At 38.7% G+C, this 22,339-nt stretch overlaps 2 protein-coding genes across 4 annotated transcripts in view; both read right to left on the bottom strand.

Annotated features, from left to right (window-relative positions):
* The window catches only part of LOC116599262 (beta-galactosidase-1-like protein 2), an 81,253-nt gene that overhangs the window by 36,386 nt on the left and 22,528 nt on the right, over positions 1-22,339 (bottom strand). The window contains exons 1-6 of one of the 3 annotated variants that reach the window (XM_032359046.1): positions 21,818-21,889; positions 20,694-20,789; positions 19,353-19,461; positions 16,394-16,486; positions 10,136-10,217; positions 8,861-8,925 (exon numbers count right to left, since the gene is read on the bottom strand). In XM_032359046.1, coding sequence (XP_032214937.1) covers positions 8,861-8,925; positions 10,136-10,217; positions 16,394-16,486; positions 19,353-19,461; positions 20,694-20,789; positions 21,818-21,861 — 489 coding nt within the window. In that variant the 5' untranslated portion in view covers positions 21,862-21,889. Of the gene's footprint in view, positions 1-8,860; positions 8,926-10,135; positions 10,218-16,393; positions 16,487-19,352; positions 19,462-20,693; positions 20,790-21,196; positions 21,296-21,817; positions 21,890-22,339 lie in introns of those variants that run through there. The other 2 variants (XM_032359047.1, XM_032359045.1) reach the window with 2 other exon arrangements.
* Positions 10,753-12,193, bottom strand: LOC116599263 (elongation factor 1-alpha 1-like). Its single transcript, XM_032359048.1, has one exon. The coding sequence runs from the start codon at positions 12,176-12,178 to the stop codon at positions 10,790-10,792; it is 1,389 nt and encodes a 462-aa protein (XP_032214939.1). The 5' UTR covers positions 12,179-12,193; the 3' UTR covers positions 10,753-10,789.

The following is a 22,339-nucleotide window of genomic DNA, read 5'->3' as shown; positions in this document are numbered from 1 at the left end:
ACAAGAACCATATGATACTCTCAATAGATGCTGAAAAAGCTTTTGACAAAGTACAGCATCCCTTCCTGATCAAAACTCTTCAAAGTGTAGGGATAGAGGGCACATACCTCAATATCATCAAAGCCATCTATGAAAAACCCACCGCAAATATCATTCTCAATGGAGAAAAACTGAAAGCTTTTCCGCTAAGGTCAGGAACACGGCAGGGATGTCCATTATCACCACTGCTATTCAACATAGTACTAGAGGTCCTAGCCTCAGCAATCAGACAACAAAAGGAAATGAAAGGCATCCAAATCGGCAAAGAAGAAGTCAAATTATCACTCTTCGCAGATGATATGATACTCTATGTGGAAAACCCAAAAGACTCCACTCCAAAACTGCTAGAACTTATACAGGAATTCAGTAAAGTGTCAGGATATAAAATCAATGCACAGAAATCAGTTGCATTTCTCTACACCAACAGCAAGACAGAAGAAAGAAAAATAAAGGAGTCAATCCCATTTACAATTGCACCCAAAACCATAAGATACCTAGGAATAAACCTAACCAAAGAGACACAGAATCTATACTCAGAAAACTATAAAGTACTCATCAAAGAAATTGAGGAAGACACAAAGTTTGGAAGAATAAATATTGTGAAAATGTCTATGCTACCTAAAGCAATCTACACATTTAATGCAATTCCTATCAAAGTACCATCTATCTTTTTCAAAGAAATGGAACAAATAATGCTAAAATTTATATGGAACCAGAAAAGACCTCGAATAGCCAAAGGGATATTGAAAAAGAAAGCCAACGTTGGTGGCATCACAATTCCGGACTTCAAGCTCTATTACAAAGCTGTCGTCATCAAGACAGCATGGTACTGGCACAAAAACAGACACATAGATCAATGGAACAGAATAGAGAGCCCAGAAATAGACCCTCAACTCTATGGTCAACTAATCCTCGACAAAGCAGGAAAGAATGTCCAATGGAAAAAAGACAGCCTCTTCAATAAATGGTGTTGGGAAAATTGGACAGCCACATGCAGAAAAATGAAATTGGACCATTTCCTTACACCACACACAAAAATAGACTCAAAATGGATGAAGGACCTCAATGTGCGAAAGGAATCCATCAAAATCCTTGAGGAGAACACAGGCAGCAACCTCTTTGACCTCTGCCACAGCAACATCTTCCTAGGAACAACGCAAAAGGCAAGGGAAGCAAGGGCAAAAATGAACTATTGGGATTTCATCAAGATCAAAAGCTTTTGCACAGCAAAGGAAACAGTTAACAAAATCAAAAGACAACTGACAGAATGGGAGAAGATATTTGCAAACGACATATAAGATAAAGGACTAGTGTCCAGAATCTATAAAGAACTTAGCAAACTCAACACCCAAAGAACAAATAATCCAATCAAGAAATGGGCAGAGGACATGAACAGACATTTCTGCAAAGAAGACATCCAGATGGCCAACAGACACATGAAAAAGTGCTCCATATCACTCGGCATCAGGGAAATACAAATCAAAACCACAATGAGATATCACCTCACACCAGTCAGAATGGCTAAAATAAACAAGTCAGGAAATGACAGATGCTGGCGAGGATGCGGAGAAAGGGGAACCCTCCTACACTGTTGGTGGGAATGCAAGCTGGTGCAACCACTCTGGAAAACAGCTTGGAGGTTCCTCAAAATATTGAAAATAGAACTACCCTACAACCTAGCAGTTGCACTACTGGGTATTTACCCTAAAGATACAAACGTAGTGATCTGAAGGGGCACGTGCACCCGAATGTTTATAGCAGCAATGTCCACAATAGCCAAACTATGGAAAGAACCTAGATGTCCATCAACAGATGAATGGATCAAGAAGATGTGGTATATATACACAATGGAATACTATGCAGCCATCAAAAGAAATGAAATCTTGCCATTTGCGACAACATGGATGGAACTAGAGCGTATCATGCTTAGTGAAATAAGTCAAGCAGAGAAAGACAACTATCATATGATCTCCCTGATATGAGGAAGTGGTGATGCAACATGGGGGCTTAAGTGGGTAGGAGAAGAATAAATGAAACAAGATGGAATTGGGAGGGAGACAAACCATAAGTGACTCTTAATCTCACAAAACAAACTGAGGGTTGCTGGGGGGAGGGGGTTTGGGAGAAGGGGGTGGGATTATGGACATTGGGGAGGGTATGTGCTTTGGTGAGTGCTGTGAAGTGTGTAAACCTGGTGATTCACAGACCTTTACCCCTGGGGATAGAGTATTATGCCCCCATCAGAAAGGATGAATACCCAACTTTTGTAGCAACATGGACGGGACCGGAAGAGATTATGCTGAGTGAAATAAGTCAAGCAGAGAGAGTCAATTATCATACGGTTTCACTTATTTGTGGAGCATAACAAATAGCATGGAGGACATGGGGACTTAGAGTGGAGAAGGGAGTTGGGGGAAATTGGAAGGGGAGGTGAACCATGAGAGACTATGGACTCTGAAAAACAATCTGAGGGTTTTGAAGGGACGGGGGGTGGGAGGTTGGGGTACCAGGTGGTGGGTATTATAGAGGGCACAGATTGCATGGAGCACGGGGTGTGGTGCAAAAATAATGAATACTGTTATGCTGGAAATAAAAACAATAACAAAACAAAAAAAAAAACATTCTATGCTCATGGATTGGAAGAACAAATATTGTTAAAATGTCCGTGCCACCCAAAGTAATTATATATTCAATACAGTCCATATCAAAATACCATCAGCTTTTTTCATAGAGCTGAAACAAACAATCCTAAAATTTCTGCAGAACCAGAAAAGACCCCAAATAGCCAAAGGAATGTTAAAAAAAAAAACAAAACCAAAGCTGGAATCATCAAAATTCTGGATTTGAAGCTGTAATCATCAAGACTATATAGCACTGGCACAAAAACAGACACACACCCCTGTGAAGCACAATAGAGAAGCCAGATATGGACCCTCAACTAATCTTCAACAAATCAGGAAAGAACATCAAATGGAAAAAATCTCTTCAATAGATGGTATTAGAAAAACTGGACAGCAACATGCAGGAGAATGAAACTGGACCATTTTCTTACACCATACATAAAAATAAAAAGAAAATGGATGAAAAACCTCAATGTGAGATAGGAATCCATCAAAATCCTAGAGAAGAACATAAGCAGCAATCTCTTTGACCTTGGCCACAGTGACTCCTTGCTATACATGTCCCCAAAGTCAAGGGAAACAAAAACAAAAATGAATTCTTGGGACTTCATCAAGATAAAAAGCTTTTGCACAACAAAGGAAACAGTTGCCAAAACCAAAAGACAACCTACAGAGTGGGAGAAATATTTGCAACTATCTTATCAGATAAAATGCTAGTATACAAAATCTATAAAGAACTTATCAAACTCAACACCCAAAAAAAACAAAAAATCTGGTCAACAAATAGAAGACATGAACAGACATTTCCTCAAAGAAGACATACAAATGGCCAAAAGAAACATGAAAAAATGCTCCATACTTGTCATTAAGAAAATGCAAATCAAAACCACAATGAGACACCACCTCACACTGGTCAGAATGGCTAAAATTAACATGTCAGGAACAACAGATATCGGTGAGGATGTGGAGAAAAGGGAGCCCTCTTACACTGTTGGTGGAAATATAAACTGGTACAGCCACTCTGGAAAACAGTATGGAGGGTCCTCAAAAAGTTAAAAATAGAGCTACTCTATGACTCAGCAATTGCCCTACAAGGTATTTATCCAAAAGATACAAACAGTGATTCGAAGGGGCACATGCACCCCAATGTTTATAGCAGCAATGTCCACAATAGCCAAAATATGGAAAGAGCCCAGAAGTCCATCAACAGACAACATAGAACAGATAAAAATGTACTATATTTCTATAATGGAATATTACTCAACATCAAAAAGAATGAAATCTTGCCATTTGCAGCAACATGGATGGAACTAGAGGGTATTATGCTAAGCAAAGTAAGTCAGTCAGAGAAAGACAAATATTACATGATTTCACTCATATAAAAAACAAAACAAATGAACATAGAGGAAGAGAAGGATAAATAAAATAAAAGAGGGAGGCAAACCATAAAAGACTCTAAGTAGAGGGAACAAACCTAGGGTTGCTATAGGGGAGGTGGATGGGGGGATCGGGTAACTAGGTGATGGGCATTAAGGAGAGCACTTGAAGTAATGAGAACTGGGTGTTATATGCAACTGATGAATCCCTGAATTCTAATAATACAATATATGTCAATTAAATTGAATTTAAATAAAAACAAAAAAAATCTGTGGTAGCGTTATAGAGGTTCCCTTATTTGTAACAGGTCGCTTCTTTCTTGTTTTTAAGATTTTCTCCTTGTCTTTACCTTTTGACAAATTTATATTGATATGTTCCAGTATAAATCTCCTTGGATTCATTTTATTTGGCACTTTATAGGCTTCCTGGATCTGGATATCTGTTTCATTCCCTAACCTAGGCAAGTTTCCAGTCATTATTTTTTGTTCCCTTTTCTCTTCTCCCTTCAGGATCTTTATAATGTGTATATTCTCTGATTTGTCCCATAAGGTGCCCCATAAATCCCTTAAGCTCTCAGAACACTTTTTATTTTTTCATTCTTTTTTCTTTTTCTCTTATGATTGGAAGAATTCTACCACACTGTCTTTGAGTTTGCAGATCTGTTATTTCCACTTCATCAACTCTACTGTTGAGCTCCTCTATTAGATTTTTAGTTCAACTATTGTATTCTTCAGCCCTATGATTTCTGCTTGGTACTTTTTTATATTTTATATCTCTTTGTTGAAATTATCACTTTGCATATGCGTTGTGCTCCTGACCTCAGTAAGTATCTCTATGATATTATTTTGAACTCTCTATAAAGCAAAGCACTTACTTACATTTTATTAAGATCTGTTTCTGGAGTTTCTTTTTCTTTTGTTTGGGACATATTCCTCTGGTTTTTAGTTTGTTTGTTTTTCATTTTCTTTTACTCTCTGTTAACTCCTGTGTATTATATACAAAGAGTCATCTCTCCCCATCTTGACAGAATGATCTCATGTAGATGAGCCTTGTTGATCATCCCAGCCCAGGTTCCTAGTTGTCTCTCAAACTTTTGTGATTGTCTGAGCCGTCTTCTTTGTTTTTAGTGGCTCATAGTAGTTAAGCAAGTGGCAGGAGCTGACACTGTCCCAAAGGAGAGGATCACAATCAGCAGCCAGATGCAGACTGATTAGAGCCTGGAAGCTCAGGCACCAGCGAGAAATATATTGCTAAGCTCCTTTCAGGGAGAAACTGGGAGATGGGCATTTTAGCTTGCTTTCTCTGTGTTGGGCCTAGGTATGTATAGCCAGTTGGGAAGGAGAAGCTTCTGTCCTTGTTAAGGACTCTTTGCTATAGTACTGTAGTGCTCGTGAGTAGAGGTGCCATTGACTATTACAACCAGGTGATCCAGCAGCCTCAGGTCACTGCTGCAAGCTAGGTACCAGATATGTGCACAAGCTCCATCCAGAGAGATCTCGGGGACTTGGTTTTATTATTGGAGTGAACTGGAAGAATGTGTGAAATGTGTCTGCTGGCTCCCCAGGACTGGAGAGATTGCAGTCAGCTTCTAGCTGCCTGCTAAATTAGAAGCCTGGCTGGCCCTCAAACAGTAACCTTTAAAGTTCCAGATATACCTCTTTGGGGACAGATTGGGACATAGATGATTTTGCCTTTCCCTCTGTGCTGAGCCCTGTGGGGTGGAGGGGCAGTCATGATTAGTGCTCATGTGGCCATTAAAATTGCTTCCTTTTTTATAGAGAGTTTTATGGGTTTCATGGGCACAGCTTTCAGAGCTAGGTGTTTGGAAGCCCATATCTCCAGTGGGAGTCTTAAAAGTTGGGACACTAGATGTGGGTTCCGAATCCTCCACTCCTCAGGGAGAAGCTAGGGGCTGAGGATTCCCTCTCAATTTTGACACTATATCAGGGGATGAGGTTTAGGATAAGAACATGTCTCAGCCTTTCCCACCTATTTTGGTGTGAATATTTTTTCATTCTCACAATATGTAAAGTCACTCAGCTAGTTTCTATACCTAATTCAGAGGGAATTGCTTGTGGGTGGCTGTATATTTGGGGTATGTGTGGGAGGAAGGGAGCTCAGCAGTCTCCTGTCACCATCTTGGTCAACTTCAAACTGAACTCCCAGTACCTTTCATTTATTTTCAGAGAAATCCTAAATTACATTTCCTGGAAGCATTTCACTTTGTTAAAATATCTCCTAAAACAAAATAGCCTGAACAAAAACACAAAAACAAATTCTTCAATTGTGCTCCAACCAGTATGAAAAAATATGGTAATATCACTCATAGTAATAAAACCCAAGTTTTCAAAACTTGGTAGTAGATGTCACAGATTTTATTTAAGTGAAAGCTGCCATCAGATAGCATTCTAAATCTCTTTCGTATAAACTGCCAGCAGGATGGATCTCTTCCTTTCTGCATTTTGGTATTTCAGCTCTGCGGCTGCTGTTTTGTTGTTAATTTTAAGGCAGGGACTTTATAATTATCTGTGTTGATTTCAGCCTACTCTAATACAGCAGATCCCATCATTTGGTGTATGAGCACTCCTTTCCAGCACTGTCTCATCTAGATCTTTGACAAGCACAGCTTCTGTATCTTCCCTCAGAAGAGGATCAGTCAGAACAGAACCAACGACAGAGCCCCCATACTCATTGAAAAATTCTGGAAATAACCTCCACAAGGACAAAGAAGATATCTTTTTCATCATCAGTATATATCCAGAGCCTAGCACAGGATCTGGCACAAGGTACCCACTCAAAATAATGTGCTCATTCTGATCTAAATTTGAAACATCTAACTTCTCATCCACTTCAAGCTTTAGCTCCCCCTTAACTATGTATGCTCTACCTTGTCCAGTCTGGAGAGGAATCTCTTTGATAGAGAATACAAAAACAAAATAGGGATTCAAAAGCTCCTCTTTCTCCCCATATTTAGTTACATCTGTCCTAATTATGTTTCTCTCATGTTCAATTTCTCACATAAGAAATGTATTAGAAACAAGTTATAATGAACTTTCTAAAGCTATGGGTACTTATTTTTGTTATTTAATTCCTGTGATTGCTCCTATATTGTATCAAATAATTTTCTTACCACAGAAGAAGTTTAAACAGTTAATGATATAAGAAAGTGAGAAGAGCATGGGATTTGGGAGCAGAAGTTTTAAGTTTAAGCCTGGGTTATTCTATTACATGGTCTGATTATCAACCTGTGATCTCAAATCAGTAATTTAACCTAAGTCATGGTTTCCTCATCTGCAAAATGAGAGTACAATTAATAGCTTTTAACATGGTAATATAGGAAGTAAACATGAAAAAAATAGGAAGATTACATAAAGTTGTGTATTTAAATATTATCACAAGTTTTTCTAGCTTTTGTTAATACCTCATACTCTGTATTTGCCTTTATTTGTTTATTGTCTGCCTCTTACCACTAAAATATAAGCTCCAAAAGTTCTGCTTTTATAGATTTCATTCACTGCTTTATACACAGTGCCTTGAAAAGTACCTAACTGGTACACAGTAGATGTTAAAAACATTTGCTGACTTACTCAATAAATAAACAAATTACCTCATTTTCAGAACTTTGCTAATTATAGACAGCATATCATTTTTAACTTTGGATTCCACTGGTTTTATTGCCCCCCCATTCTTCTTCCATTATCATAATGTTAACATCTATCTGAGTGCTTACTTTGTCATGGGAATTATAGCACCTCTTCATATTCCCTTGGAATGCACTGACCCTAATCCCTGCACATCTCTGAGCTTCCTGTACCACTTCCTGATGTTGGCCTAGTCATTACGAAGCTGGACATCTCCCTTTGTATCTCTTCTCTAAATCTTAAGTGCTATCTCAGACCATGGGGAGGAGAATCAGGGATTTAACAGTTTTTAGAGTTCCAGACATTATTTTATATTGATGGTAATTAACATATTCTTCTTTTGCCCCTAATACCACATATCTCAGACCTGTGCAAAATGAAACACATGACCATGGATCTCAACTGGTGGTAGGAATCTATACCACCCTCTGATCTCCAGTTACCCATTAATAGTTTTACTGCAATTAGCACTTCCTATCTTGTGTTTATTTACATTCCTTGTCTCTCTCACTGGATCATAAGTACTTACAGGTGAATGGGGCCATGCGTAAGGGGTTAACAAAAACCTCTCTCTTTGCCCATGCAAACTAACTTCAGGTCTACCTGAAAACCAGATAAAGTTGAATGTTATGCATGTTATCAGGTAGATTGCTATGATTAAAATGACCTCTGATTAGCAAATTGTATCTGGACCGGAGAACTATGAATGATATACAAGTTCCTAGTGTAGACCTAGATGCCTGCATGCAGTGTATCTTGAAACCGAGAGTTCCCTTTAGCAGACTTGGAATCTATACCTATAGAGCTGTGAAAAAGGATACTGGTTGGTTCCCCCACTGAGACTGAGGCTTCTCTGCAAGGATGGTTCCCATTCTTGGGAGCTGAGCTGTCACTGGGGGTAGGGACTGCCCCTGGACTGCTGTGAGGATTCCTACTGACGCTGCTTTGCTAGTATGCTATGTTTCTCATTCCATATTCTTCTAAAGGGCTATGGCCCAGACATTGTAAGCATTTGAACTTGATTTAGTTATACCCCAAACCACCTACAGCAGGCATTTCAAGGGCATAACACATCCAGGTTTTAACTGAACTAATCACTGCTGAGAATTTCCCCACCAAATGAAATAGAAGTCCTAGAGTGAGCCAGAATCAAAACATCTCCCATCTCTCAAAAATCCTTACCTGAATTGATAAGAGTGTATCATAAGTTTCTTTCTTTATATTTTTCATGTGGACAGTGGAAAGTACTGTGGAGGAAAGGGAGACACTGTGTATGAGGTCCTCCTACAAGCACTGTTGAGCAGAGAGAGACTATACTCCCAGACAGAGGATGAAGATGTGGGCCTCCACAACTTCTGCACATACACCTCAGAGGGAGTTCTCATTAACACTTTATTGATTGCAGTTAATTTAATAAAGATATGTTCCTGCATGTGGGTCTGTACCTGCTCCATACAAAGTGTTTTCACGTACATCCCTTCATTTAGCATTTACAATGAATGACCCAAGACAACAAGACTGGTTAAAATAAATTAAGTTATGCTGATGAATAAACAAAAGTCAAATGAAAAAACTTAGCCCAAAGAGATGAATAGCCTAAGACCTAAAACTTGATTATAGATCTCCTGAATTCTAATTCAGAATGCTCTCCTGCCTCTCCTACAAGATAAAGGACACCAAAAGATGGGAGAAAGGCCAAGAGAAGAGAACATGCCTGACAGGCTGTGTGTGTGAAAGGACTGCAGATAGCGGTTTTCTCTGATTCAATCTGTCTGCACATCATCTTTTTCCATTTTCTTAAGTGTCAATCCATATTCCCTCCTTAGAAATCTATTCCATGTTTCCCCAATACATTTATTCCCCAAACTTATTTATCCCCCGAGTTTGGGGTCTTGGTCCATGACAGTACTATTTCTCTGACACTGCCTCCACTTCCTGTTGTTCAGTCATAGACATTTGGCAATGACAAAGATAGCCTTTACTCAGGTCTCAGCCAGGCCCCACTCTGGCCACTAAGGACTGAAAAGGATCGAGCAAGCGTTCTGCATTGTTGGTTCTGTAAGTAACAGCTGGTGGGGTAGTAGGGTAAGAACTTGTTCCTTAACTCACCCCACCACTTTCTCCTAAAAACTATGGGGCCTCGGGATTAGTTGATTAAGCATCTGACTTCAGCTCAGGTTGTGATTTCAGGGTCCCAAGGATCAGGCCCCATAGTCAGGCTCCCTGCTCAGTGGGGAATCTGCTTCTCCTTCCCCCTTTTCTTTTGCCCTTCCCCCAACTTGTGGGCTTGCATGTTCTCATGCTCTCTCTCTCTCTCAAATAAATAAAATCTTTAAAAAGAAAACTATGGGGAGAAATAAAGCATCCATGGGAAATGGGAGAAATAAAGCATCAGAAGGACTGCGGTTCTGTTTCAGACTTCACTAGTACAGGAAAAAGAATAAAGAGAAATTGTACCCCGTTTTAAGTGGCCTCTTGTCAGTTCATCTCCATTATCAGCGGTCATAAGCAGCACCTTGATTCCTCTTGTGATCAGAGCCTGTGAAGAAATTTAGTAAGGTAAATGAACTGTCCCCTTATCCCATGGAATGGCTTTTCTCTAGAAAAAAAAATGATGGTGATAAAAATACTGGAATGAAGCTGAGGAATGGAGAACAAGCCTAATTCTTTCATCCAACTTATTGTAAGTTAGTAAATTAGAACCAAAAAACATCATCCCTGCCTCAGCCACACTCAGAAAGGCAAAACTGACAACTAAAATATCGGACCTAAAGTAAGAGGCAGTGAGACTATTTTCTTTCTTTCTTTTTTTTTCCCCCTCATTAAACTTTTGTTTTAATGGGTCTCAGAATTCTGTGACAGATATTTGGTCAAGTTGTTTCCATTAAAAAGTACTGATTTTAAAAACTAGTAACTTAAAACTGCCACACACACACACACACACACACACACACACACACAAACAAATGGTCCACAAAACATTCTCCTTTCCTTCTGAAGGTTTTACGATGCATTGTTATCATTAACCAGTCTTTTACTATTAAACTTAAATGGCCAATTGACACAAACACCACTGATTAAGACTGGGGTGGCAGGTATTGGGGATAATATTCATTGAGGTTTCTGAGCTTTATGGGCAGACTTGGTGACCTTGCCAGCTCCAGCTGCCTTCTTGTCCACTGCTTTGATGGCACCCACAGCAACTGTCTGTCTCTTGTCACGAACAGCAAAATGGCACAGAGGAGGATAGTCAGAGAAGCTCTCAACACACATAGGTTCGCCAGGAATCATATCAACAATGGCAGCGTCACCAGAGTTCAAGAACTTGGGACCATCTTCCAACTTTTTTCCAGAATGACGATCTATCTTCTCCTTCAGCTCAGCAAACTTGCAAGCAATGTGAGCTGTGTGACAATCCAGCACAGGTGCATATCCAGCATTAATTTGGCCTGGATGGTTCAGGATAATCACCTGAGCTATGAAGACAACTGCTTCCATTGGTGGGTCATTTTTGCTGTAACCGGTCACATTGCCACGACAAACATCTTTGACAGATACATTCTTGACATTGAAGGCCACACTGTCCCCAGGAAGAGCCTCACTCAAAGCTTCATGGTGCATTTCAACAGACTTGACTTCAGTTGTAACATTGACTGGAGAAAAGGTGACCACCATGCCAGGTTTACGAACACCAGTCTCCACTCGGCTCACAGGGGCAGAACCAATACCACCAATAATGTAGACGTCCTGGAGAGGCAGACGCAAGGGCTTGTCAGTTGGACGAGCTGGTGGCAAGTTGCAATCCAGAGCTTCAAGCAGTGTGGTTCCACTGGCATTCCCATCTTTACGGGTGACTTTCCATCCCTTGAACCAAGGCATGTAAGCACTTGGCTCCAGCATGTTGTCACCATTCCAACCAGAAATTGGCACAAATGCTACTGTGTCGGGGTTGTAGCCAATTTTCTTAATGTAGGCGCTGACTTCCTTAACGATTTCCTCATATCTCTTCTGGCTGTAGGGTGGCTCAGTGGAATCCATTTTGTTAACACCAACAATTAGTTGTTTTACACCCGGTGTGTAAGCCAGAAGGGCATGCTCACGGGTCTGCCCATTCTTGGAGATACTGGCTTCAAATTCACCAACACCAGCAGCAACAATCAAGACAGCACAGTCAGCCTGAGATGTGCCTGTAATCATGTTTTTGATAAAGTCTCTGTGTCCTGGAGTGTCAGTGATAGTCACATAATACTTGCTGGTCTCGAATTTCCACAGGGAGATATCAATGGTGATAACACGTTCATGTTCAGCTTTCAGTTTATCCAAGACCCATGCATACTTGAAGGAGACTTTTCCCATCTCAGCAGCCTCCTTCTCGAATTTTTCGATAGTTCTTTTGTCGATCCCACCACATTTGTAGATCAGATGACCAGTAGTGGTAGACTTGCCTGAATCTACGTGTCCAATGACAACAATGTAGATAAGAGCCTTTTCCTTCCCCATTCTGGTTTAGGTTGAGCGGTGGTTTTCGCGACACCTGTGTTCTGGCAGCAAACCCATTGCGAAAAAGCCAGTGAGACTATTTTCATTCACCTTAATACAGTGCTTTCCCCTAAGGCCTTGAATCCCAGATTTTGTATAGTGCATCAGAGAGCTTAAGACAAACTTCTCCTCCATACTCATATGCAAATTATCTACATGCCCGGGACCCAGCTCACGGGGTGGATTAGGAAACACACGCACAACTGCTGGTTTTCCTTTGGTCAATGGCATGCACAGGTAAATTTTTATTTAGTCAGTCTATGGTTGCACTTGTCACTGCCTGAAACTTTAATGTCTCTACTTCAACTAGAAATAAATCCAAGATAGTCTAAATCAAAGAGAGAGAGAGAAGAGGCTAAGAAATTTATCTATTTGATAAATCAAATACTGAGACTATGGCCATGAATACTGAGAAAAGCCAAAGGTATGTCTTCCTGGGCCTGTAGATCGCAATATTCTGAAGGTGAAACTATTCCTGCAATTATCCTTGTTGGGAATGAGAAGGTGGTTTGCTTCTCCTGAACTCTTCTGAAAAACAGGGAAGGCTGAGAGGTGAACAGAATGAGTGAGAGGAGACAGCATGTCATATATTAATTACAGCCAAACTTCTACTACCATAGGTCCTATTAGATGTAATGTTTCCCAATTTGGGGACCAGCAAGCAATATGGCAAATTGGTAGAGGACAATATAACTTTTCATCTAAACTAGAACACTGGGTAAAGAAAAGGGTGCTAACTGGGATTCATGGACCACTACTCATAGGGATGGCAATAGGTTCCACTTCTAGGCACAGTGGGCTATTTTGTTTCAGACTCACCATCCTGCTAATAGCAACTAAATGAGCTGGACAAATACTAGACATATGCCAAGGAAGGACTTGAGGAGTCAAGTTTTCAGAGAGGCAGGCAGCCGAGAGAGGTGAAACTAGCATGTTTTAAACTTTTTCCTTCAGACATTGATTCCCCAAGCATCAGTTGAGAGGCTAAAAAGCTGATTAGATTCCCCAGCATTTTATGGGATGTTGGGAAAGAAATTGCAGTTTATAGACTTCCAAAATAGAAGAGATGCCATAACAATTTTAGGCTTTTAGCTGGGTCGCAAAGGATTATCTATCCCCTGGGAGAGAAGGTGAGCAAGAATTAGACTTACTCTCATAAGAATTAAAGCCCAGCTCCAAATCATTTGTTACCTTCTAGAAGCAAAAATAAATCCATCTGAAGAACTTCAAATGATCTCAGTCATGTTTTCATAAATAAATTGGATTGAAAAATTATGAGGCATACCAAAAGATATTATTTACTGAAAACATGAGAAAAACAGACAACAGAAGAGATAGATAGGAAATTAGACATTAGGTTTCTTAAACACAGCTTTGAAATAATTATAATTAATGTGTTCAAGGAATCTTTTAAAAATGAAAAATCTTGGCCAAAAAAAGGAAACCACAGAAAAGAATCAAATGAAAATTCTAGAACTAAAAATCACTATATGTGAAATTAAGAACTAGGTTTAACATCAATTTAGACAAAGCTGCAGAGAAAATTCATAAATTACAAGATATCTTAGAAAAAAGTAATCCAGAAAAGAGCAAAACAAATATGATGAAAATATCTAGTTTTGTATAACAGAAGTCCTAGAGGAAAGGAGAGAAAAAATTAAGCTGACAGTTGGTGGAGATTTTCCAAAACCAATTAAAGACTTCAAGCCACATAATGAGGGGTGCAAACAAATGTAGGCAGAATAAAAATAAAAACCACACCTAGCCAAATCTTAGTAAAGTTGAGGAAAACCAAAAAATAAATCTTAAAAGAAGCCAGAAGAAAAATACATTTTACCTTCAAAGGAACCATAATATTATCAATAACTAACTTCTTAATAAAAAAATTGTATGCCAGAGAATCATCAAAGAAAATAACTGCCAATCTAGAATTCTACATACAGTACGAATATCCTTCAAAATGGATGACGAACTAGGCACATTTTCAGGTAAACAAAAGGTGAGAGAATTTGTTAGTAGCATACCTGCAACAAAGAAAATACAAATAGGTATTCTTTAGGCAGAGGAAATGATAAGAGAGATAAAGCTCAGAGATGCAGAGAGGAGATAAGAGCAACAAAAAAGTAAATTAGGTACATAAATCTAAATTACTCCATGTAATAATAAAAATAATATCTTGTGGACATAAAATATATTTAGCATTAAAAGAAATAACAATAGTACTGAGGAAAGAAAGGAGGAAAATGCAATTAAACTTAATTTGTCTAGGAACCAGCAAACACACTAATTTATATTAGACAATAATATTTCTAGGATAAATAGTAGTCTAGGATAAACAGTAGTCTAGCATAAATAGTAGTCTCTATGGCCAACACTAAAAGAAAAGTAAAAAGTGTTTAACAGGCTAATACAGGAAAAAAATGGAATAAAAAAAAATACTCAGTCAATCCAAAAGGGAAAAAAAAAAAGAGAGAGAGAGAAAAGACCATAATACAGGTAGGGCAAATAGAAAGTTAACAGGATGGCAGATTTAAATGCAACTGTCAATGGGATGCCTGGGTGGCTCAGTGGGCTAAAGCCTCTGCCTTTGGCTCATGTCATGATCCTGGGGTCCTGGGATCAAGCCCCACATCCTCTTCCTCCTCCCTGCCTGTCTGCCTACGTGTGGTCTCTGTCTGTCAAATAAATAAATAAAATATTTTTTAAAAAAATAAATAAATGCAACTGTCAGTAATTATATTAAATTTAAATTAGCCAAATAACTCATTTAAAAGATAAAAATTTTCATAATGAAGTAACAAAAACAAATTCTAATCATATACTGCTTATAAGGTATGTTCCTTAAGCATATGAATCCAATGGGAGAAGATATTTGCAAACGACATATCAGATAAAGGACTAGTGTCCAAAATCTATAAAGAACTTAGCAAACTCAACACCCAAAGAACAAATAATCCAATCAAGAAATGGGCAGAGGACATGAACAGACATCTCTGCAAAGAAGACATCCAGATGGCCAACAGATACATGAAAAAGTGCTCCATATCACTCGGCATCAGGGAAATACAAATCAAAACCACAATGAGATATCACCTCACACCAGTCAGAATGGCTAAAATCAACAAGTCAGGAAATGACAGATGCTGGCGAGGATGCGGAAAAAGGGGAACCCTCCTATACTGCTGGTGGGAATGCAAGCTGGTGCAACCACTCTGGAAAACAGCTTGGAGGTTCCTCAAAATGCTGAAAATAGAACTGCCCTATGACCCAGCAATTGCACTACTGGGTATTTACCCTAAAGATACAAATGTAGTGATCCAAAGGGGCACGTGCACCCGAATGTTTATAGCAGCAAGGTCCACAATAGCCAAACTATGGAAAGAACCTAGATGTCCATCAACAGATGAATGGATAAAGAAGATGTGGTATATATACACAATGGAATACTATGCAGCCATCAAAAGAAATAAAATCTTGCCATTTGCGACAACATGGATGGAACTAGAGCGTACCATGCTTAGCGAAATAAGTCAGGCGGAGAAAGACAACTATCCTATGATCTCCCTGATATGAGGAAGTGGTGATGCAACATGGGGGCTTAAGTGGGTAGGAGAAGAATCAATGAAACAAGATGGGATTGGGAGGGAGACAAACCATAAGTGACTCTTAATCTCACAAAACAAACTGAGGGTTGCTGTGGGGAGGGGGGTTGGGAGAAGGGGGGTGGGGTTATGGACATTGGGGAAGGTATGTGTTTTGGTGAGTGCTATGAAGTGTGTAAACCTGGCGATTCACAGACCTGCACCCCTGGGGATAAAAATATATGTTTATAAAAAATAAAAAATTTTTAAAAAAGCATATGAATCCAGAATAATTGAAAGTAAGAGGATAGAAAAGTATGTATTATACAAACACCAACCAAAAGAGAGCTATAATGTTCACAGAAAAGAAAAATATTTTAACATCAGTCTGTCTTAACTTGAGAGTTATATAGGTAGTTTCTTTTCTCGTCTTAGGACATAAATGCATGAAAAAAATTAAACTGGACCTTATTCATCTTTATATTCCATGGTATCATGCAAGCTATAGCTACTCAGGATAGTTAGTTTGCTCCACAAACTAACAAAATGAGGGAAAAAATATGTGAACATGGAGGAAATTGAAAGGAGCACTTACCTTTTTAATATAAGACATGTAACGATTATCCCGATGATATGAACCATATTCATTCTCAACCTGCACAGCAATGATGGGGCCTCCCTTTCCATACTGAGGGTCAAGGAGATGAGAGTTTGAGAGTAAAGTTACTGTGGGAAAGGCTAGATTTTCTCAATTTTGCTGTTGCACACACATACTTAGAGTGCCATAAAAATAACACGTTCCTAAACTCAACTGCAAGTTACACTATAATTCAGGCAATTTCTCTCACTCCACAGTCAGCAGTCAACTGCTCCTAGAATCCTACCTTTTCTAGTACTTCCTATTAATGGACTCCCACCCTTTTCCCTCTTAATTCAATGCATTAAGCATGATGCTTCACACCTCCACTTCCATCCTTTCTATCTTAGCACCAGTTAAATGAGTCAAATGTCTCTCATCCTCCTTACTTCTCAGGAACTTCACTCTTTTTGGACTACCCTTCTGTCTTCTATATCATCATCTCCCTCTTTACTAAACCTTCCCCATTATCATTTAAATTGACGCAAAGTCCTCTGTTAAAAATAACTTGCCTGGACCACTTCCCCCTCCAGTGCCCACTATCTTGCCCTCTTCATCTTCATGGACAAACTCTGAAATATTCATGAACTAACACTTGACTTCTTTTTCTCTCATTTACTCATTTACTCTTTTACTCATTCCCATTCTTTCCATTCCACCTACGTTATTAACAATTCCTTATCTTTGCTAAGTTCAAGCAATAAATTTAAATTCAAATTTACTATCTCTCAACATTTGGCATCCTTGGCTACCTTCTCCTTCTTGAAACCTCTCATCTGTGGTCTCCTATTGCTCTTTCCTACTTTCTGGCCTGCCTCTGGCCTGGTCACTACACTTCAGTTTTCTTTTGTGAGCTCCTCTTGCCCTACCCACCGCTTAAATGTTGATGTTTCTCCTGGTTCTTTATTAATCCCAACTTTGTGCTAAGTCACATCCCTTCTGTTCTCATAATTATGCCCTCTTGCAAATATCTTCACATTTCCCATCCCTACTCATTCCTGTCTGTTGATGGTAACATATTTCAGTCATCCCCTATCTTTATAGTTCTCACCAGTCTAGCCAATATATTTTCTCTTCATATCTTGCACCTGTCACACCTTAGTTGAGGTTTATCATGCCCACTTCAGCAACTCCTCAACCTACCCTTGGAGATACATGGGGAAGCGTGAGATACTCCTCCCAGCATACAAAAATAGAAATAGTGTTGATTTCTAAGGATTAAACTCCACACCAACCATGCAAGTAAGAATCTGGACAACACCCAGCACCATGTGTAAGTGTCATGGAAGTGTTTGCACATCAAAACCTGTGTTCATCATGGTTGAGGAGCAACTGGGTGGAAAGAGTTGAAATGGAAGAATCTTTAGCAAGCAAGGAATGACTGCATTATATCCTGATAGGGAAAAAAAAGGACAAAAGGCCCACAAGAGTGTTTCTCAAACCTTTAAATGTCATCCTCTGCTGACAAACATTGAAAAATGTAAATGTCATCTTCTGCTAACAAACACTGAAAAACTTTTTCAAAACCTGCTTCTCTCTTCCCCTTTCCCATCTATCCAATTATGAATCTAGCAGGTTATAGAATAGATGAAGAAAGAGGGAAGATCCAGATATTGACAGTACCTGAATTAGCCAGAGATCCAGAACCAGATCAATACAACTAGAAGTTCTAAAAGGCAGCTACTCATTGCAAGTGTTGATTTATAACACCATTATAAAATGCTTTTAAGGCCTCCAAACTGCCTCAGACCCTGATTTTGTGTTAACTAAGCAAAGTTCTGATTATTAATTTAGTTTTCCAGGAGTTGCAAGACTGAGAAGTCTGATTTGGGGTGGGCTAGTACAATGATGTCCTGCAGAACTTTCTGATAATGAATATTTCTGTGTTTGCATTGCCCAATATGGTAGGTATCCACACATGCCTACTGAGCACTAAAAATGTGTCTAGTATAAAAGAGAAAATTATTTTTAAATTTTATTTGATTTTAATTAAATCAAATTAAAGCATATATATAGCTACTGTACTGGATAGCATAGCTCTAATCTTTTTGAAGGATTATCTCCACATTCCCCAAATGGCACACAGATTCTCTTTAGTCACTTAGTAGTTTTAATAGCTTTCTTGAGTCTGATCAACTGAGATACTCACAGTGTTAAGAACCAACTCTCCATAGTAAATTCAGATTCACATTCTGTGAAGCCCTCTCCTACCCACATACAAGTTTGTCATTTCCTCCATTTAATCTATGATAACATCTCCTTCAAATGATTACTGTGGCAGTGAAATATGCAAGGTAATTGTTGATTGCCTCACAGAAATCTTGATGCCTAATAGATGTTAAATTTTTGTTCTCTCCCTTTGTTCATTTTCTATCTGGTTTATAGTCCTTTTTTTTGTTTGTTTGTTTTTGTTTTCCAGCCATTTTAGAAATATAGTACCACTAAACAATGATTATGTTTGGCATCATGGCTTTATTGTGGTGGAGGGATGTTAAAAAACAAATAAATTTCAACTTTTACAAAATCGCTGACTTAAGGTCACCCATCTAATCTATTATGTGTGAAGGACTGACAAGTCGTTACCTTTAGAAGCCATATTTAGACATTTTGAGGACTACCATTAATTTCCCATTTATGGTGACTGAGGGCAAAGATACAATGGGAAAGAGAAAACAAAAATATACAGAGTCCAGTTTCAAGTCCACTGCCAGAGAAAAGGCTTCCAGTTGGCAGCAGATAGGAAACAGGCAGAAAAGCAAGGTAATAAAAACCTGGTATTTCTTAAATAAGGAATTGGAACGAACTGCTATATATGCACTTCCTGCTTCTGTGTGATAGAAAATAGGCTAACTTTATCCAGGAAATCAGCTGAAGCAATTACTTCTCTTGGTCATAAGAATGGTGAATTTGGATTTACCTGGAGTTGTACTACCATGGGAATTATCTTATCAAAATAGTGATTCACTGCTTTAGTGAAGCCTCTGTAAGTTGTTCGCAGCTTCATTTTTGGGTCCCGGAGTAACCAGCTAGGATTGAAAAGGTAAGAATTACTCTTGTGGTGGGAAACAGGAATAAGAAATGCTCAAGCATGAGGTTGGAAAACAAGGACAGCCACACTAGAACAGTATATTGCCAGATCTTAATCCATCTTTAAAAAAGCAATCTGCATTCTAGCTGCAAATAGCTCAGCACCTTAACCACATCAGAGTTGTGTACTGATGAAATGATCCAGAGCCCCGAAATCAAACTGCAGCCCACAGGCCAAATCAGAGCCAATGTCTATTTCCAAAATAAAGTTTTATTGGAACACAGCCAGATCCATTTGTTTACATGTTGTCACAGCTGTGTTCATGCTACAGGAGCAGGATTGAGTAGTCATAACAGACTATGTATGTGGCTCTCAAAACAGAAAGTATTTATTATCTGGCCTTTTACAGAAAAGTTTTACAAACCCCTAGTCTGGAGTGAGACTTTGTAAAGTTGTTTCAAAGTTTTTAAAAAATGCTCTTTGATGGAATATTATTTAGCCATAAAATGGGATTGAAGAACTCTACCTGTTACAACACAGAGGAACCTTGAGAACATTATGCAAAGCAAAGAAGCCAGTTACAAAAGGTCACATATTCTCTAATTCAATTTATATGAAATATACAGAATAGGCAAACTGACAGGGTCTGAAAGCAAACTGGTGGTTGCCAGGGGCTGGGGGAAGGAATAATGGGAGTTGACTGGACATAGGGCTTCCTTTTCAGGTGACAAAGAAATCTGGCACTAGACAGTGGTGATGGTTGTTCAACATTTTTGATGTAGTTAATTGTCACAAAACTGTACACTTTCAAATGGTAAGTTTTTATGTTATGTGTATTTTACTACAATAAAAAATGATTGGAAGTTACCAAGAGGGAATACCCCTTTTTAAAAAGAGATAATTGACCCAATTTCTTACTACTTGTACCTCCATCACAAAAACTAGAACTTACAAAGGTATTGCTTATGTGGCAGCCACTAGTTTTTACTAAAATAAAAAAAAAAATGCTCTATCTTATTTACACTGCAGAATTGTGATGGAAGTTTATAGAAAAAAAATACTACATAAATCCCAATAAATCGAAGTTTATTTTCTATGTCATTAAATGGGAAAATAGTATAGGTTAAAAATGTACACAGAAAACCAGCAAAACCCTTTGCTCTAACTTGCATTTGTATGTACTAGGGGCCCATATGGAGTCATGGTCAGGGGCCTCAGAGAGCAACTTACCTGGGTAAGCCTCCAAGGTCTAAGTCGCTACCGATATAAGGGCCTGGACACAGAATTACCCACAGCTCTGCCTCCGAAGCCATGGCTATAAAAGTCCTGGGAAGCGAAGCAATAAGGATCATTTATTATTCAGGCTGAGACTGGAATCACTGAGTTCTCTTCTGAGGTTAGAATGGGTGGAACTCCCAGCCTCATCTACAAAAGTCTTTGTAGGTGGCATGAACCAGAGAGACATGGAGCCGTACACTGACTTACAAAGGGGCTCATTCATGTTTCTAGAAAACAAGTCCAGAAGACTACTACTCACCATGCATCTGCCCCCACCATGCAAGAAAGCCATGCTAAGGCAGATTCTTACAAACCTTGTTCCTCCTTCTTCTATGTCTCCTACTCTCAGTCAGTCACCAAATCATGTTTATTCCTCCAACTTAATGTTTTCAAATATGAAACTCCTCTTAATTTCTAGTACCACTACATTTATTAAAGCACTCATTATTTCACACCTGAGTTACGACAGTGGTTTTCTGACTGCTTTCCTTCCTTCTTCTTACCTTTTTCCAGTGCTTCTCCAGTCCCATCAATAATCATCATCAACAACAAAAATAGGAGTTAATTTTTACCTTGTATCAGCATCTGGCACTATAGCCTTCTTTAAGACTATTATTTTATTTCACAGTTCAGTGAGATAAGTATCAATATCATCTCCATTTTACAATGAAATAAAAAGCTTAAATAAAGCTTAAATAAAAGCTTAAATAAGTTGGAGCTTCCTAAAGGTCATATTCTCAGAAAATGGAAGAACTAAAAGTACAATCAGAGAGCTTCCAGAAATGAAATATCAACTACTATATTATTATACTGCCTCTTGAAAATACTGCTGGTACAATCTTTCTAAATGTACATACAAACTTTCCAAATTAAAATTCTTCAAATGACTCCCAATGACTTCAGAAAAGATTCCAAATGGTGAAGCATAGTAAATATAAAGGCAAGCTGTGTTCTACTATCTACTACTATCTATTCAGCTTCATTTTTTGGCATTATCTCTAGTTAAACTAATAGGAGAACCAGACAGCATTATCTGAGTTCCCAGAAAATAGAATGTATGGCAGAAGGTTAATCACCAAAGCCATTCCCTTTTCTTCCTGGGCATACAGCTCAACTGCATATCTCAGCCTCGCATGCATTGAGGTGGTGTTGCTATGTGACTGACTTCAAGCCAACAGAATGTGAACACAAGCAATGTGTTCTGATTTCCTAAAAAGATTCTTCCTTCTCTCTCTTCCACCGCTGACTTGATGCAGTGTAGCAGCCTGGAAGCTATATGAAGATGGTGAAGTCACATATAGAAAGATCCTGAATCTTTCAATTATTTCTTGGAAAAGAGACATAATGCTTACCAGGAATACCTATTTTAGATTTTACTTAAATAAAAAAAATCTTTATTGTTAAAGACATTGAAGCTTACTTGTTATAGCAGCTAACGTCACCTTAATTAACTTAAAAATGTTCTCTCACATCTCTGACTTTGCCCTTGCTGGACCTTCTTCCTAAAATTCCACTCAGTCCCCTCTAGCAATCTCCTACTCAACATTTTAATTACTTCAGCTATAACTTCACTGTTACCTTTCCTGATCTGTTCCCAT

The sequence above is a fragment of the Mustela erminea genome, chromosome 9 (genome assembly GCF_009829155.1).
Source record: "Mustela erminea isolate mMusErm1 chromosome 9, mMusErm1.Pri, whole genome shotgun sequence".
Lineage (NCBI taxonomy): Eukaryota > Metazoa > Chordata > Mammalia > Carnivora > Mustelidae > Mustela > Mustela erminea.
This window is presented reverse-complemented; position numbering and strand designations above follow the sequence as displayed.